This window comes from Dysidea avara, chromosome 5 (assembly GCF_963678975.1).
Source record: "Dysidea avara chromosome 5, odDysAvar1.4, whole genome shotgun sequence".
NCBI lineage: Eukaryota > Metazoa > Porifera > Demospongiae > Dictyoceratida > Dysideidae > Dysidea > Dysidea avara.
In genome coordinates, this window is record NC_089276.1 from 20,430,107 (window position 1) to 20,450,187 (window position 20,081).

Below are 20,081 nucleotides of genomic sequence, written 5' to 3' on the forward strand. Positions count from 1 at the left end.
CCCCTTTCCGCCGCCTATGCAATTATTTATGCCTCAGTTCTCATGCTCTGCTAATAATTTCCAGTTTATAGATAAATAATAAGTGGCTGCAGCACAAACATACTTGTCAAAGTGCATATCACAGAAAAGATCGATATACTCTAATAGAACAGTCAGCTATATGATTTTTCTATTAGAGTTACTGACTGTTCTATTAGAGTATATCGATCTTTCTGTGATAGCTATTTTGATAAGCAAGAATTCATACTGTTACACAAATATTCTACCTATTATGCTCAATGCTTTCAGACACCTATTATGCTCATAATTATGCCAGCATAATCGGCGGGTCCCTATCAATGATCACCCTTTAATTGACCATAACAAATTTATTATACAGATAATTATAGCCATGCAATATTGAGGCATGTGGCTAAACTATGTGCATACGATGAAACACTTTGAATTCTATTATTTTGTTTTTTATTTATTAAGGCTTTACAGCACAAGTGCTGAAGGTCTGTAAGACACCTGGTCCTACAGCCTGTTTAAAGAGCATGTAACAATTTGCACTGGAATGAATTACAATTGGTGAAATTTTCAATTTATTGATGCCTGCATGAAGTAAATTTTTTTGGAGTCATTGGATGTTATTATATATGATTTACTGCTGCTAGTACATGTTAGGCTCCTATTCGGTGATTATTAGTTTCTCATCCAGCCTTTCTAATTATTGTGATGCGGGCGGGAGGGTATTACCATTATACCATTATTTTATAATATTAACACACTAATGTACAGACCTTGTCCAAATTGCCAGCTGATTCTACTTTTCGTGATCGCCAACTGTTTTTCGACAGTCAACTGAAAGCCTGCTTTGATGAAGTCGATAGAGCACGATTGCAACTGACACTGCAGCAATTTGTTAAGGAAAACAACAGTTCTCCTGGCGATATATAGCGCAGTGTAGCGTTCATCAACAAAAAATTATAACAGTTTGGTATCACGTGTTCTTCTGAGCATGCGCAGAGTAAATAATGGCTTACCATGCGGTAGCTTAAGAAGGATGCGGGTGGTGGATGAGAAACTAATAATCACCAAATAGGGGCCTTACCTTTAATCCACACACATCGACTTGAATTTTGACTGAATCTGACAAAACAAGGCTTCCACACACATCCAATTTACTGACTTTAACCAACTGTTGGCAATGGACAATGCTTGTAAAATTTGAAATATTCTAATAGAGCAGTCAACCACTGCAATGTTACAAAAAATCTATGTACAATAATAACATTATGCTATCATCTAAAAATACTCTCTGAGGGCTTCTAAACTATGAAGTTCTGTAATTAATTTTCCTTGGTCCAACCCCCTAGATCCATCCATATGTTCAATCTCCACTGTCAAAGTTACGCCCCTCTTTTAGCCTGTTCCACCACTCCAGGTACTAATACAAATTCATGAACCCTTGGTTAAAATGTATATGCATGTTATAACTGTGAACATCATTCCAACATATACAACTTGATGTGAATGCAAAATAATGTACATATGAACTTGAATGTGTGTGTGTGAGTGTCTTATAATAAAATACTATATGTGACCCGGTCTGCGAAAAGGGCTCTTATAGCCTTTCCAATTGCATATATATGGTAACCCATAACTTGACTGGTGAATATGGTACAAGCCTACAATTTGGTCACTCATCAACCCTAACCTGGCAGTAGCTGTGGGTGTAATTACATGGTGATAGCTTTAGTAGATTAGGAGTTATGATTAGCCAAACATGGATAATTGGAAAGGCTATAAGAGCCCTTTTCGCAGACCGGGTCACAATTATGTGTCTTGCTTGTGTGTGTACACATTACACTCTATGCATGCATGTAGGCAACATAATTATTTCATTCATCTATCAATTTCTTCATAGCTTCATAAATCCTAGTAGCAGCATTGAAAGCCTGTTTGGCTGTACTGCTCACATACTTCTCTCCAGGAACTGTTTCAGGTATATAACAGTAGGGGAATCTGGTGTGGGAGTAGAAGTTCTCTAAGAAGATGGCGTCATTTACATCAATAGTACATCCTATTTGTGATAATGTATTTGCAGGAGATACTACGTTGCGATTTTTTAGAGAAGCATCCTCTATTCCACACTTAGCATACATACCAGCCTTAAGGGACTTTTCAGCAACTTCATGGCTCATAAAACAAGTGGATGCACATATTCTTTCATCAGTTTGAGAGGCAGTCATTAATACTGTAAGAGAAGCATAGTCATACTCAGCTTGTGTTATCCACATTTTTGCTTTGATAGGATCAGTTTTCAATTTGGTTGGATGCCATTCTTCATATGCCTTGTCACCTGACATGTACTTATGATGTAAAGAAGCTGTTTGGTCCCACTGTTTAAGCCACCGACTCCATTCTGAGTTGAGATCCTGGATTGGTTGCTCTGCACCAGTAAATTCATTAGGTTTCTCTTTTTTCACTCTTTCCAGCTCTTGCAGTAAAAACTGAAAGTCACTAACTGCATTTGAGTTATCAGGGTTCTTTTCAGGATGATATTGTAGATATAATCTTTTGATTGCCTTTTGTCTTTGCCTCTCTGGTAAAGACCAGATAGTTTTCACTATGTTACTTATTGTTTCTTTTCCAGTTTCCTGCCTGGTAGACATATATTGTTTGACGCTGGGAGACTCTAGCTCATTGCTAGCAACACCTTGGTTTTTCATTGTAGGCACAATCTTATAAAGTCCCAACATAGTCACCTCTAATTCTGCATTTTTCCCTGTTGTTATGGTATATTTTAGCTGAAATATCTGCTCCAAATTCTCTTCGTAGCTGTAAGTTTCTGTTTTGTTGCAGTACAATACCTGGGCATAAATGAAATCATTGCTTTCAGTTTCGTATGCTACCAGTTCTTGAGGAACAAAACTATTAAAGATGTTTTGATCTAATCTGTGATGCCAGAATTCTGGTATGATATCACCCAATACAAGATCTGAGTTGAATATATCATCATGTGCAATTCCTGGCATTGACTTGCTCATAATATCTTTTATCTTTAATATAGAACCACAGCTTAATAGCATGCAAACATATGAGATGAGTGTTGGGATTTCACTATCACCAGCAACTTCAAAACATTTTGTTTCCTGTAATTGTAATGTTGAACAAAGAGTTTCTGACAGTTTTAAGAAAGTATGCAATGAGTACATTGAGGATGAATTCACAAGGCTTAAAATATATTCATCATTGGAGGACTCAAGGAAGAATTCTTGAGAAAATGTATTCTGCAAGGGAATTACTTTGTTATCTACATTTAGTTGCATCTGAAGCTGTATTTTGTGTAAGTACTGCACCTTTAAATTATTTTGAAAGTTGCACATGATTTTAACAACCTCTGTTGACTCATATGTATTGGCGCAGCATTTGGCATAGCTTTCTATTGCTGATTTAAATTCTCTGGAATGTAATATCTGTTTAATGGTAGCTACATGTGGATGAGCATTGTGAACTGGTGTAGCATCGATAATTTTGTATTGTATTATGGACTTCAGGCTTTTTAATCCTAACTCTTCAGGCAACAATTTCCATATATCTTTGGGATCCCAACGCACGGCTGTAGGAACACTTTGTAATGAATTTAGGTAGGTAAGTTCAGGTGGAAGTACAGGATGACGTGAACCACTAATATCAAACACTACAAGCTGTGCACTATCAGTTAATATGTTTTGATCATTTAGAAGATACAGAGGTGGCTTTAGGTTGACAATTTTACTTTCAGTGTTTCTCAACAATGTGGTGAGCTCTACTGTAGCTTTTGCAACAGTTTGCTTTGCATTATGGTCAATTTTGTTTCCTTCGAAAAACTCTTTAGCCAATTGTAACACAAGTTGCATTACAGAGATATCAAGTGATTTTTTCACACCAATTTCAGCAAGTACGTGTTTAACCGGCTGGGCTTCAACTATTAATGGGTGCAAAAATGGATAATATGGATCCAGTTGTGACCGACTCATGTCCAACACTTGAAATGGTTTTACTAACCCATAACCTGGTATCTGCTGCAGTTTTACTGGGAGAATTTCTAAGTTCCTAATTTGTAGGTTAATTTGCTCATAGCTATGTTTACTATTTTCTGTTTGCTTATACTTTTTGAGATTTTCATCAATACATTCTATCGCTTTCACAAATATTTTTGGTAGATCTAAGCTCAGTTTTGCTTTTTCCAGCGAGGGTTGCTTAATTAATATCTGGGAATTAGAAAATTCACATTTGGCAAAATTTTTAAAATTTTGAATCATGTCTTCTATTGGAGGTATAACTGAAACTCCTAAGACTTCTAATTTTTCCACATTTTGTGAATTAAAGGATAATTCAACCAGTGGTTTACAAGTCCATACAGGGGAATACATACTACTACTGTCGTAAAGACAAGATCCTGATAATTTGGTAAGAGTAATTTTCTCCTCTTCATCTATAATAATTTCCCCGAGTTTTTGTGGCATAATGACATTCAGTTTTGGTATAACTTTTACAACAGCAATAGGTATAGTTGATATTTCTTGTAAAAATGTTTGTGTTTGCAAATGTTGGTACTTAGTTTCATTTTGAAATATACAACGTATTAAAGCACTCGATGCTTTCAAAACTGTTGGAACATCTCTGATTTTTGCCAATTGATAACAAAATTGTAAATAGTCAGTGTTAGTTAAAGGTTTCAATCCAAAATACTGAAAGCATTTTAGGGTTTCATTACATCGTAATTCTTTAGGAACAAAGGACTGATCATCATAGAATGAACTAAATACTTCTTCAGTGTGATCGTGAAAAGAATCAATGGTACGTAAGGCAATACGATTGTCACCAATGCACTTCAAAGATTTAAACTTTGAAACAAAATTGATGGCATCAGTATAATTTGGAGACTTGCTGTTATTGCACTCATCCTTGCAAATAGGAAAGACATTCAGGGAAATATTTCTTATGTGAGTTGTTCTCATTGTTGAATTCATTGTATTAAAATGTGAAAAGATGTAACTGGTATATAGTTTATATGCTGAGATGCTGTGTATACCAAGGAATTCAGCTTGACTTTGTAACACTTTCCAAGGAGCAGTTGGGTCTAAAAACTGTACCGATGTAGGTACATCATTTATCCATTCAGCAATTCCTACTTTACTTACCAGTTCATTCCAAATCCATGTTGTAGAAATTGATGCAAGTGGTATTATTTTACCATTAATTGTCTTAAATATTGGCAGGCTCCGTAGGTATAATACATATGGCTTTGAATGTTTTGGATACGAAATAAGCTTAAAAATATCAAACAACAAAGTTAGTTCTTTATCATTAAGATCTTGTAACTGACCTAAACAATCTCTACTAGATAAATAGACACTTTTCAAAACATCTCTGGGGTTGGACAACTCAGGTAAGGTGACATTGATACCAGCAAGGACTGATTCTACCACAGTAGCAGTATTTAGAAAAGGTACTTTAAATTTTCTCAAAAGTAATTCAATTTTATTTTTATGTTTTGATTTCATTGGCAACAATTCTGAAGTAGTAGAATACATCACACCATTATCAGCAGGGATAAGAGCAAAATGCTTCAGTGCTTGATAGCAATGAGGCTTGAAAACAGGATCTTCAGAAAGACACTTCAATAGTTTACCAACCCATGCAATATCAATATCTCCTAACGGAGCATGAGCTGCTTCACACCATGATGATGGCAAATTGGCAGCAAAAACTGAATGTATTGAATCGTAACACACATTGGGGTGAAAAATACTGTGGCTACCTGTATACTCCATCAAATCGGTGTGCATAAAAATGTCTCCACTGTTTGGAAACAACTTCCAGCTATTAGAGTTGATAATCATTTTAATGTCAGAAAGACAATGGACATGTTCATTTATAGTCATTAAACACCCAATAGTCTGGAGATTTTGAATGAAAAAAGTATCACTGTATACTTGAGCTATAGAAGTATTTGTGTCATCTACTAAAGTATCAACACTGTTCAGTGATAAGTATTTCACAAAAGTTACAAAGCATTTAGCATTGCCAAATTTTGTGTTTGGTATAGGGCACGGCAAGTTTTCATGGTTAAATATTTCATCATGAAAACTGATGTAGTAGGCTAGTACTGATTCTTTAGATATACCAGGAAGAACTATTCCTACTGCATTAAACTGACAGTAAATTTCATGTGGTGTGTCTACAAGATTCATTCCTATGGCTTTCAGTGCACTATAGACGTTGGATTGGTAAGAATGAAATTCATGAAAGTAACCCTCATTTGATTGTTGTGGTAAATGCAAGTTGCACCATTTAATTACATAAAGTTGATTTTCTTCACCTTCCTGTAAATTGTTTTGATCCTTCCAAAGATCACTTTCTACAAGACTTAGTGTGGCTAGTATTGGAGGATTCAGTATACTAAGTTGTTCGTAAACACCAATAGCCAAACTCTTCCATGGTTCTGCAGCTGTTTCTGTAATTGAAGGAAATAATCTGTAATATTGTTTTAAAGACTGCAGTGACAATTTTCTGTCACAGGGAGGACCATCATGAGAAACTATATGTGTCAAAAGGTTAGCATATGAAACAGAAATAGCTTCAATCAAATGTTTATTCCAAACACCTTTCTTGTCAGTACCTGTTGTTGGATCGTCATTGCTACTTATCCATGGACCTCTACGATCAGAGTGTAACACAAATTGTCCATGGACATGAACTGGAAGCTTAGTACCTCCAGGTAATGGTAAAAAGCAAAATGATTTTCCATAGAAATGTTTATTATCAAGAGAAGCAGCAATTCCATGTTGGGGACGAATTTCAAAATCTGGTGGTTTAATGCTTTCCCAATCAAACGAAGAATCATCAGCTCTTCCTTCACCAAGTTGAATCAGCCACTTTTCTTCTTGATTAGTTTGCTTGTTTGCTAACCTCATATGATAAACCACAAGTTTAGCATTGCCATATTTCATTATCTCTTTCCCTCTCCCTTTATTGCTCTCAATATGGCTATGCAGAACAACAGGGTGTGGATCATCCCAATGAAATACTCCAACAGACTTTTTATCATCTATGATAAACAATCTAATATCATGGACATGATGGACAAAAAGTAGTGCTTCCTTCAGTTTTGGAACCCAGTCTGCCAGATCCTTTTCTAGTTTACTCAGGTTGAAGTATCCATCATCCCCAACAATTTTAGATTGCTTAGCATCCTCTGGTTTCAGCCGTAGTGGCAAGCGAAACAGTGAACCACCTTTCATGTCCACAGGAAATTCATCAAGATCATTTCTAAGGTAAGATGATTCCATGTGTGTAAACATCTCCCACAGCTTTTCTAAGCCTTTGTACATTATACCTGGCTTCATTCTTTTACGAGCAATGTACCGATAGTGAGGGTCCATTATACAAAGCTGGTCATTGGTAATAAATGAAGGACAATCTGTAAAATGATATACCACATTAAATCCAATACCATACTGACCAATCTTATCAGGATCATCTCTTTTATTGCCAAGACCAATTTTCTGAATACCGACCAAATCTTCATCAGTAATCGGTACATTATACCAAAACAACAAAGCAGGTCCTTGCAGTTCTTTCCATTCTTCAGATATTACCTTGACTTTTTCATGTGTGCGCTTATCTAAAATAAAGTACAGCTTTGTAGCACCAGCATCATCTGCATTCTGAAGAAGTTCTTTTAAAAATGTCATGTCTCTTGGATAGTCTCTCAAAATGTTATTTAATCTTTGTGTCAATTCTTCTACTTGTCCAAACTCTACCCCAAGCTCATCACTGGTGATGTCAAGATCACCTAATAAGACACTATTCACTGGCTCTACACCAAGATGGATGGCTATATTCCTCTCAACACATTCATGGCAATACAAGCATTCTTTATCAGCAATACCCCACGGAGCATCATTGTATTTCAGCTCCTTAATATTTCTAAGGATAAAATTAACATCAGGTAAGAAGATATCTGCATCTTTAGGTAAGACACAATCAATAAGTTGTGGCAGAATCAGTCTAACAACAGCTTGGCACTCAACAGGAAGACTAGTAATATTGAAATCACTTTTCATTTCGCCTAAGACATCCAGCATTACATTTGTGGGAACCACACTTTTAATCCCTAACTGCTCCATCAAGGGTATAAACTGCTTTAATGCATCAGGGAGCTTGTATAAATAAGGACCATCTATATTCCAGTTAAAAGACACATGAACAGGTAATAGAAACTTTTTACCATTCCAAATGCAGTGTTTGTCTGTTAAAGATGATATTCCATTCAACAAAACTTCATCACTGCTGTTAGTATTAAGCTTTCTAGCTAAATACTGATATACACTGTTAGTTATAGTGTTTGTGATACTTAAAACATCCTTGTCAATTTCACAATTTTGAAACCATTCCAATAGTTCTGTAAAATGAGCGATAACATTAGTGATCTCAATTTCATGCTTAATCCCTAATACTTTAAGCATTCTGTTGGCCAGATTATGAGATTGTTGTGGTAAGAATTGTGTATCAAGAATAGCTACTTGTGATCCACATGCATACACTGCATTAACACTGTTTATATCTTGTGATGCTTTTATCAGCTCTGGACCAGATAAGAGACTTGCTACTGCATCACCTTTCCAAGAAATGGGATAATTGTTGGGCTTTTTCATAACGGGAAGAAAAACAATTTTTTGCAGTTCTTGTTCAGTCTGTCCATCAGGCATTTCAGTGCTAGAATTGTCGTTAATGCAATCCATCAAGATGACAAGCCGATTCAAAGCTTCTTTGCTATTTTGATTATACCACGTCTGCACATACTTTGCTCGATCAATTATCAGCTCCCATGACAAAGACTTCATCAGAAGGTTACTAAGAGCTGTCACAATAAGACTGTTACTATTCAGAAATGCTTCATCTGGAAACATACCATCTTCAGGTGAAAATAGTTTAGTTATATCTGAAGCAGGATTCAAAACTTCATGTGGATATTTGAAGTTATATCCATCAGGACTACATGGTATACACTTTGTATTTTTCATTAAGTCTGGCAATGCTTTATTGTTTCTGTTGTTGGCATAGACTATCAGAGATGCTGCAACTATCTTAGTTTTATCCTGTACTGAAATTTTTGACAGTGTTTCATCATTGTAAAAGTATTTGATAAACTGTTCTTCATCCAGTATTTGTGATTTGAAATTAGCATACTTTTCGAGTTTATCCCATAGTGTATTGGGAAGATTAACCACTGGAAGCTTTAGTACAGTAGCCACATAATACACTGATGAATGTAACTCATTGTCAAAACCAATTGCTAATATCTTATCAGACAAAAACTTGCACTCATTAAATCTTTGCCAACTGGTAGTGATTTCTGTAAAGAATAGAGTATGTTTGCTTGTAAAAATGTCAACATACAATTTATCTACAAAAAGCTTCCATGGATTTACCTCTCTTAGAGTTACAGGCCAAAGACTATGGAAAGTATACTCAACAAGTGATCCATTTTGTTGCATTTGCTGCAAGTGCAATAGAAGCATTAGGTAGCTTTGAACTACAACTGACTCCATCAATGCTTTATTCCAGTTTGATTCCTTTGTTGCAGTACTAACATTGTCAGCTTTCCATATTCCACGACGGTTAGTCATGACTGCAAAATTACTACTAACATGAACCGGTAGTCCAGTCTCAATGTTGAGTGGTAGAAAACAGAAACACTCTCCTTTGACAGCAACTACACAAAATTGATTACTACTACTTAGCTCCACCTTGACAGACACTGATGCTGTTCCATGCTTTTGCTGCAACTGTTTATCCTTACTGGCAATCAACCAGTTATCTTCCTTATTCTGATTTGATGGAGACATAGTGGTAACCTGTACCTTACACATCACCACATCATTGTTGTTTTGCACCTTATGTTTAGTTGTGGTTATTTCAAAATCTTTTGTAAAACTACCTCCTTGTGATCGATGAAATGATATCTTCTTAACATTGCTCAGAAACATTAACAACTTTGAGCAATTTTCCTTTACTTGCTCAATCATGTTTAGTAGCATAGCTTCTGTGTAAACATTGTCACTAACCTTGCTACCCTTTGAACGTAGTGGAAACCGGAACAGTGTTCCTTGAAATGGTACTTTAGGGTTGAATCCACATACTCCTGCATATGGTGCTAATTGATTCGACTTTTTTAAAAGACGATGTTTGTTGAAATTTATTTTAATGCCTGGATTAAGTTCACTCTTAATCTCTTTATGTAGACACTGAAGTGTGGGATCAAACACAACTAGGTGTTCTCCACTTACAAATGAAGGAACATCTGTTATGTGATAAACTGAGCAAAATCCAACTCCAAATTTTCCAATCTTCAGTGGTTTGTTTACCTTTGTCTCTCCAGCTATTTTTCTTATGTCCTCAAAATCTTCTTCGCTAAATTTAGCATTGTTGTAGAACAACAGTGCAGGACCATAGCTGTTAGCCATTCCAGGAAAGAAGAGACGGCTACTATCATGTTTCCTTGTGTCATAATATATTGCTACTTCGGTGGCTCCAGCATCATCAGCATTTTGTAACAACTCTTGAATCACACTAGTGTCTTTATACTCCCTCAGTATTCTGTTAAGACGAGTAGTGAGTGGTTCAGTCTGACCACCTTGCTCAAAACAAATTTCTTCAGAATTAGCAATCACTGTGTTGAGTGGCTTCAGTTGTAGTCTACAACACATGTCATAACTGATGGAAGAATGGACTAAGAAATAATCTTCCAAAACATCACCAAGGTCATCACTGTCATCACCAACCCAATTTAAGTCACTATCTAAAAATGCAACTTGCTTAGCAGGCTTTAGTACCAGCTTATTCTTATCACCAGTGCTAATTGGTACAGACGTCTTATCATATACCCTCTTAATTTCATGTTCAGTAAAATTACACAGCCATTTCAAGACCTTGTTAACAACTTCAAATTGCTGTTGGAAACTGATATTATGATTTGAACTACTAGACATAGTTTCTGGTATAAGCAAAACATCAGAAACTGTGACCTTGTCTTTTGCACCAACATAACAGAACAATGACCTATACTGCTGAAGATCACTGGGTAAGATATACCAGTAAGGCTCTAGTTTACCTACAGTCATACACTTCTCATCAAAAGAACAAGCCACTACACTAGGTAGTACAAACTTGTTATCACTGACTTGTACTACTTCTGACTGACTTAGTTGTTGCCAATACTGACTATTGACATTACTCTGTGCTGCTCTCTGAAGATAAGTGTACAGCAGGGTTAAAATGGATTTAAACTTTGCAATTTCAATTTCTGTCTTGTGATTAATCAAATCCAGTAATTGCTGAATCATTGCATTTACTGGTACACTTTGTGGAATGTTTAGTGATGCTATCAACTTTACTGACAGTGTCCCCTCATACTGAAGAATCTTCATCTGTGAACCTATCAAGTGAGGAAGTTTCTTATGTTCTTCTGGTGAACTACTGACATGTAAGCTTTCAGCAGAGACAAATTGACTACTGCTAGATCCTTTCCAACCAAGACATTTTGGATAACCTTTAGGTGGTGCTGTATTAACAGGTAACCATTGTAGAGAACGAAGGGTTTGATCTAGCGGACGATTATTATAGTACTCATTTAGCAACCTGTTACCAGTGGGAGAAGAGAGAAATGCTAAAAGGTTATTAGCTCGTTTTACTTTAGCTCGTGTGTCAGTTTGATTGCAAATAATATCAGTAACTCTAATAACACCTGATGGACTTAGTGTATTACAATCCTTCATGCCAAGTTGTTTTAAAACAGGGAAGTGTACACTTGAAAATGGGGCAATAGGAAATACATTTTGACCTTCAAACAATTCCTTCACCACATGATCCATAGGATCATACACTTCACATGGTGAGAATAAGTCACTATTTTTACTAGTTGGCAAATACTTCAATGACCTCAGTTTGTTTGCTAAAGCTTGACCTCCTGATGTATTGATCAAACTGTAATACTCAGTGGGGTCTAATAGTGTTGATGTCACCTTCAAAATGTGATCTCTACTTAGTTGTATATTTTCAACTGCTAACAAGATCACATGAACAATTAGCTGTAGTTTTGTAGGAACCCAACAAGTTCCAGGTAGCCTAGCCTGCAGGTTTGTGACAATGTCTCGTTCACATGTAATAATCAGTGGACTAGGCAGAAGGCAAAATGTGTATTTGCTAATGATGTCTGGTTCTGTGACTAACATTGCAGCATCGTTTCCTCCAACATAACTTTTAGCATTTTGTAAAGATGTTAATTTGTTTGTTTGCAAAACAGTAAAAATGCCCAAATTTGCTGCAACTAACTTCTGCCCAGCATTCAAAAAAATGCTAACAGGATGTTGGAATAAGAAATATTTTAATGCTTTAGCTTCTTCTTGTGAAAACACAGTACTCTGATAGTTCATTTGAGCAGCAATGCTCAACAAAACAGATTGGGACAGTTGAGGAACATAGTTGTTGAGTTCAGAATGATAGAGAAATGAGTAATCCAAACAAGTTAAATGACATCCAAACTTTTCTGCACCACTAACTAACCCTGTATAAAACAAACTTGTACTCCTGTTGTATATAAAAGTACGAGTGTAATCTCTATGTGTCAATGCTACAACTTTGAAACCATTGGAATTTCTTCCACCACAAACAGGGACCAGTGGAATATTAACGAAATATGATAGGCTATACACTGCTACCCAACTCCAAAATGTTTTCAACCAATTCTCATTATAGAAACCACCAGCAGATCCATAACAACACCGTCCATTTTGGAATGGTGAAGTTTGCTTAAGTAACACAGCAACACTTTCAGGTGTCAAGATCTGAAGTTGTGTACACCTACTGTTAGCTACTTCTATTAGTTTATGATGTAAACTGACATCATCACCTTCTACATTGACCAAGGTTGAACTGTTGTTAGCTAACAATTTTGTGTTCAGAAACTTTTTATCACAAACATGCATTTTAACTCCTGATTGGTTAGTACTAAATGCTACAAAAGTGCTGACAACAGCAGGAAGTAGGATTAAACCATTAAGATCATGATAATTTCCATCGTACAAGCAATAGTGTAGCAAGTGGAATTTATCTGCTCTGCTCGAGTTTGCATAGCTCTGAGAGTTACTTCTAATAGCCTGCCTTACTACAGATGGGGTGATAGTGGTAAATGGATAAGAGCTTCCATGGATAAACTTCACTGCATCCCAAACATTATCAGGCAGCACCACTACTGTTTTACCACATCTGATGAGTACATCAATAACAACTTTAGGAAACTGGCTACTGTTCACCTGTGGTACTACACACACTGATGAGTCTAGCCCTACCCACCTACCATTCCCTGACCAAATATATTGACCTTGTAGCAAAAGTGGCAACAATGGCTTCAAAATAATTTTCCAGTTTGTGTTATTGATAACAGAGGCATGTGGCCAAAAAGAATAGAATGCCTCTGGCTTACATTTCCTTTTCAAAAGAATAAGGAATTCTGCATAACAAGATGGCAGGATCTTTGACAACAAAACTTCATTCCACAATGCTCCATCATCATTCTTCATATCAGAGGTTATCCATTTCAAATGACGACGATCCTTATTCAACCCAAAGGTACCATGAACACAAACTGGTAATGGTGGATTAACCTCTTTACTGTCTGGAAGAGGCAGAAAACAAAACAATCTGCTGGAACACTGCAATGTGAGGGGCACAGCTAGACCAATCCAGGGAAGACTAGACACCTTACTTGATGCTTTTATAACATCCTTATCTGTAGAGCCTACCCAGTGCATAATCATCCATTGGTAATCTGACTGTGTTCCTAACTGAACATCATGTACAGTAATCCTCGCTTCATACTGTAAGCGTGGTAATTGCGAATTAGAATCAGAATGGTATTTCTCTACTTCACTCAAAAAGGCATCTTTTATTTGTCTCCTTTGATTCTCAGTAGCCCTGTCAGCTTCAACACTGAAAATTTTACTCACTATGCTACTTGTATTAATTGTAAATACTTCAATTCTTTCTATATACCTTAAAAACAACAACAAGATCGTAGCATCATCTTTAAGAGCTTTCAAGAGCTCTTTAAGTTTTGCTACAGTATAGAGCTTATTAGAAAGGCCAGAGGGCTCATTTCTAAGTGGAAATCGAATAAGAGTTCCATTATATTGTTGTCGTGTTCCCAGACTACAATGATCTGTAAACTTGAATGGTGAAAATGAATCACTGTTTTGTTGTGTGTTGTTGGTGAGCTTGTACTTGTGACCAGGGTCACCTCTCCACAATCTCTTCTGTGGATCCATGAAACAAAGCCATTTTCCACTAATGATGGCTGGAACATCTAAAATATATTTCATACTAGTAATCTTCATATTTAAATAATACACAATGTATGTGTAAGGGTATGTTTACAGCACAAACTGCTTCAAAACACATAACAACTGGTGTGAATGCAGATAGCGTATGACTTTAAATGGAAACCAAACAGATGTATGGGTTTTCAGTAGGGTTGGGACGAATATTTATTTTGAATAACCAAATGCTTTGACTGCAAATGAACAAGCTTCGAATATTCTTCAGCATTAAAAATTAAATAAAAGCTTGTAAAATGTAACAAATCAGAAGGCTGAATGAATAGTTTCTTAAGTACGTAGTTAATGTTTTAGACACAGAAAACATTACCATGCAAAAACAGCCAAGCTGTACAAAGAGGGTGTGGCCTTCAAAAATCCTGGGTGAAAATAGTTGCAAAATCAAAGGTGACCCCCATGAAATGGCTGCAATGACACTGATGATAATAAATATTAATAATGGCTTTTGTGTATCAATAAAATTTATAAGTACACAAAAAAAAAGAAATTTTCAACTAGAGTACGGACCATAGCATATTGATAAACACAGTAAAACAATAAGAAGTGTTATATCCCTACTGTGCTCTAGATACCATAATGGAAATGTACAGTAGGGATATAACTCTTCTTATTGTTTCACTGTAATTTAATATTGTGCACTACTCCAGCTTGTTTCAGTACTGTCTATTGATGTGTTATGGTCCCTACTCTAGTTGAAAATTCCAATTTTTTTGTGTACTTGTTTATTAACTTTTTTGTAAAATAAAATTATTATGATTGATGAACCATGTATACTGCATCAAAAGAAAGAAATGGAACCACGTGTTCCAGTTATCAATTGTCTGAAAAGTGAAGTATTCATTATGCTTCATTGTCAGCTACATGTATGTACGAATCAAGAACTGTTCAAAAGCACCTCTGCAATCAAAGTAGCCACTATGAAAATTACAGACGATTTCCATTACAAAGGGAAGCCATCATGCGCTACCGCCAAACTGACACCTTTCGCTGTAAGCAAAGATGAATGAGACACAAAGGAGGACACTGATTAGTCCATGAAGAATGCATTGTACGAACTGCGGTATGCCAAAGGGCACGTGTCCGGCTGAAGCAATGTCAAACAGTGAAAAAACCAAGAACATAGCCTTAGCCGCTTATTGAGTTACGCTTGTCTGAAGGCATCAGTCAGTCAGTCAGTCAGTCAGTCAATTAGTCACTAGAAAATTCCTATTTTTTTAAATTCCATAGCAACTTGTTGAAAGCATTTCTGGTTGATCTGAAGGCTTGTTTGGGCTTAGTTTTACCTAACCAATACTGTCTCATCATCATCAGGAAAAAAATGAAGCTGGCTTTTGGTGATATTTTTCATGGGCCACGCCAAAACCTTTGTGGTCCCTGGATCATTCCATGTCAAATCAACAAGGAATTTAGGATCACCTCTCAGGTTTTGACGAAACTTGGTGTGTTTGTAGTACCTGTGGTGCTTATCACTCTGCAAATTTTTAGCTCCACACACTTCATAGTTTCTGATTTATGACCACAAATATTTTGAATATTTCATGAAAAATTGGCCCTTCTGTAGTTGCAAAATTGACTGTAACTTTGCACTGTGTAAATATTTTTAAACACAATTTTCATAGATGGGAGACTGTTGATTGACCTTTCCAGTGATCCCTAAATTATGGGATATCTACTTAATTATGGTTCTTACTGAAAACTTTAATCCTTTGTATTTCGAAAAAGGCTACTTGAATTTTTTTGTGAATAATAATTGGGTCATGGTCTATATTTGATAAAATTTTTGTGGTGGGACCACAATGGGCTCAAGAGATATAATGAATTATGTTGTGGTATGTAGTGGAATTTTGTAGTCTACTTTTGCTGTATGGGAATGTACATCTCCAACAACTACTCACAACAAGGCCATGCCAAGTTTGTCTTACAGAGTGAAAGTGTCTAGTGCAACCTGTATTAGTGACCACCTGTATTGAAAAACCACCTATGTGCTGCAGTTAACTTATACTTCTTTAACTGGAATTAATGTATAGCACCAAAGTATCAACTCTCTTCAGCAATCTAAAAATAGTCCTTATTGGAAGGTGGACTTTAAATGAGATCACTATGCATTCATAAATGCATGAATGTTGTACCATCTCTTCAGAATTGCCTTGTTTATTACAGTAAGTCAAATACTGCCATAGTGCACTTACATATGTAACACTTTTACACCTCAGATCAAAGGAGCCGCCCAGGCTACATTTCATATGTAGCCCAGCTAGCCGGGCTACATACGAAATGTGGCCGGGCTACAACTGGGCAGTGATTATATAGACGCTGATACCGAAATCGATTGTGGGGATCGATAAACACTCACGTGATTAGAATACACGACTTGGATTTTGCTTCAGACGGTGAGTGTTTTGTTATATTCGCCATCCTACGAGTTGAAAAATGTTGGGCTAAGGTGAAAACTAGTGCTATAGCTTATTCATCGATCGTTTCCACACATTTTTGAATACGGACATGCCCCCATCACGAAGCTACCACTCTACATGGAGTAACCACTCTACAAGCAAGCTTACCTGTTTAGGCCTTTAGTGAACTGCGTAGTTTATCCATAAATGATTCAATAGCACTGATTAAAACATTAAACTTGCGTAATGGAAATTCTCCATTATATCTCTAGGATATGTCCATTTATCACAACCGAACGTAACCAGAACGTACTAGTTGCTCACCCATAATCAAAACTTTTAGGTATACTAATACATTCAGTGGCTGCACTCATATTGACTTGGGTGATTGATTGCCCTGTACAGGCTATTAGCCTAAGAAATGTTACATATTAGCTGTAACACAGGCATTCAGGCTTTGCCTGATATGTATGCCCTCTGATATGTATGCTCTCGGGCAGTCAGGCATACATATCAGGCAAAGCCCTCTTGCCCATGTTACAACTATCACATGTAGCCCCACTCCACAATATTCAAGTTATGTACATGGCTGCATAGGTACAACAGGCCTCAAAAAGGATACCTGGGAACCTTGATAGCCAGGATATGTGTTCATGATCTTACTTTGTACATTTGTACCAAAGAAAAGTCTGTGGTTTTTCAAAAATGAACACTGTATCAATGGTGTATGGAATAGAAGTTATACTGTATACAGTAGATGCATTACGTGTTTTATATTATGAACACTTGCTTGCACCTCAATGTGTGATTTATAGTACTGTAATTACTAAATGGTATTTCAAAGTATTTTGCATTCACACTTTGAAGATCAGTACAGGTAAATGTTAAATACACATGAAAATGTGGTCAACATGTTTACCTCCTACATGAGTATGTACATGGATTTATGACTTGATCTTCAAAATGGCCATGATGTATAGTAATTTATTAATTACTGTAATTTCACATGTTGAGATACAAGTAGTGCATGTGTACAGTAAACTCCTCCATTCCTAGGACCATAATAAAGTGCTCAGATTACAAAAGCCACAGAAGTATCTTGGTCCAAATGTATATGTGCACCGCTAGAGTGGGAGTATAAACGGGCATCCTGGTTAGCAAGGTATCCAGGTACTTTATCCCTTTAGAGGAGTTCTGTTGTACGTATACATTAATTTCAGTTAAAGAAGTATAAATTAACTGGAGCACTTAGGTGGTCTTCCAATACAGGTGGTCGCTAATACAGGTTGCACTGTATCTAGACACCTTCACTCTGTAAGACAAACTTGGCATGACCTTGTTGTGAGTGGTTATTGGGGGTGTACAGTCCCATACAGCAATAATAGACTACAAAATTCCACTACATACCACAACATAATTCATTATAATTATCTCTTGAGCCCATTGTGGTCCCACCACAAAAAGTTTATCAAATATAGACCATGACCCAATCATTATTCACAAAAAAATTCAAAGAATTTCAAGCAGCCTTTTTGAAATATAAAGGATTAAAGTTTTCAATAAAACACCTTTGAACCATAATTAAATAGATATCCCATAATTTAGGATCACCGGAAAGGTCAATCAACAGTCTTCCATTTGTGAAAATTGTGTTTAATAAAAATATGTACACAGTGCGAAGTTACAGTCGAATTTGTAACTAGAATTGGACCAATTTTTCATGCAATATTCAAAATATTTATGGTCATAAATCAGAAACTATGAAGTATATTGAGCTAAAAATTTGCATGAGTGATAAGAACCACAGGTACTACAAACACACCAAGTTTCATCAAAATCTGAGAGGTGACCCTAAACTCCTTGTTGATTTGACATGGAATGACCCCCTACTATACAGTACTATCATACTGTATGATTATCATTAGCATCATTGCATCACCTTTAACTTTTTCATCCAGGCTTTTTGAAGGTTGCACCCTTTTTGTATAGTGTGGCTGTTTTTAAATGGATTTCACTTCTTTTTGTACTTTAAATATATACCCCAAAGCCAACCATAAACTGGCTTTGAGGTTGTTTTCACACAAAGCATTGTTCTTCTACTCTTAAATGATCTGTCATAGTGACAGATTAACATGCAACATGAGCAGTCACTGGTCCATAGTAGTAAGCAGTTTCATACACAATTCCTTTTAGATACTTTGTTTTTATAGGTCATAATGTCACGACATTTTCAGTTTGGTCGGTCATTGTGGCTTTTGGGTCAGAAAATGACAGATGACAGGCTATTATTTCAAGCTCTACAATGAAGATGATATGTGACTGGATTTGGAAAAATGATCCAGAAGTTTCAAGATAAATGGTTTTAAAGAATCCAAGTCAGCATAACTTGCCAAGGATAGCAAGCATGCGTATGAAATTTACACAAAAGATGCATCAGTCTATTACCTTTCAGACCACATCCAGTACTTGCAGCTGCTTGTAGAGTTTCTCGCCCAATATGATAGAAAATGTGAGCAGTTGGACGAGTGAAGTAGTATCACGAGTGCTCACAAAGGGGTGGAGAGTAGTAGGTGGCAGGGTGGGCAAGAGATAGACTTCAAAATGGAGGCAGACCACAACTGGAGCCCAGACATGAGATTACAAGGCTGTGCTGGCTCCCTAGTGGCTGATATGTAGCAAAATCAACAGAAAAAATTCTGGCCAACCAGTGTTGGGAGTAACATGTTACTTATGTAACGCGTTACATAATATTATTACTTTTGTGGTAACTAAGTAATATAACAAAATACGCTATAAAAACAGGTAATATAACTCAAGTTACTTTACTTACAAATGTAACGCGTTACCTAAGTAATATAGTTACTGTAACGAACCTAATATTACGTAATATTATTACTACAAGTAACGAAGTTACTAATCTCGTTAGTAATCCACTGAGTAACGCCTAGCCACAACGAAGTAATGAAGCCTACTGAATAAAGCATATTCATCAGCTTCTTACTTATAACCAAGATTTGTATATTGTCCAACAACGCAATCATGTCACGTGATAAGGTGGTAGTTTCACACGTGACAGCTTAAGGCTGTGGACACAAAGTAATATAATATGTAATATTATTATAGTTACTTTATTTTATGGATAATATGTAACTGTAACTAAATAGTTCAGTTGCAAGTAATATGTAATATGTAATTAGTTACTTTTAAAAAGTAACTTGCCCAACACTGTGGCCAACATTATCAGGTTGTACACCAGTAA

At 36.3% G+C, this 20,081-nt stretch overlaps 2 protein-coding genes and 1 long non-coding RNA gene across 3 annotated transcripts in view; 1 reads left to right on the forward strand and 2 right to left on the reverse strand.

Annotated features, from left to right (window-relative positions):
- Positions 1–20,081, forward strand: part of LOC136256184 (uncharacterized) — a 143,910-nt gene that overhangs the window by 29,446 nt on the left and 94,383 nt on the right. The window lies entirely within an intron of this gene.
- LOC136256680 (sacsin-like) lies at positions 1,455–8,443 on the reverse strand. The gene has a single exon (XM_066049659.1). The coding sequence runs from the start codon at positions 8,160–8,162 to the stop codon at positions 1,884–1,886; it is 6,279 nt and encodes a 2,092-aa protein (XP_065905731.1). The 5' UTR covers positions 8,163–8,443; the 3' UTR covers positions 1,455–1,883.
- LOC136256442 (sacsin-like) overlaps positions 8,188–20,081 on the reverse strand; it is a 40,727-nt gene continuing 28,833 nt past the window's right edge. The window contains exons 4-5 of the mRNA XM_066049398.1: positions 8,264–14,398; positions 8,188–8,195 (exon numbers count right to left, since the gene is read on the reverse strand). Of these exons, the coding sequence (XP_065905470.1) occupies positions 8,188–8,195; positions 8,264–14,398 (6,143 nt within the window). The remainder of the gene's footprint in view (positions 8,196–8,263; positions 14,399–20,081) is intronic.

Bases quoted from the DNA above. Each gene is read 5' to 3' on its own strand.
- LOC136256680 (XM_066049659.1), bottom strand. From the start codon at position 8,162: ATGGAGCAGTTAGGGATTAAAAGTGTGGTTCCCACAAATGTAATGCTG.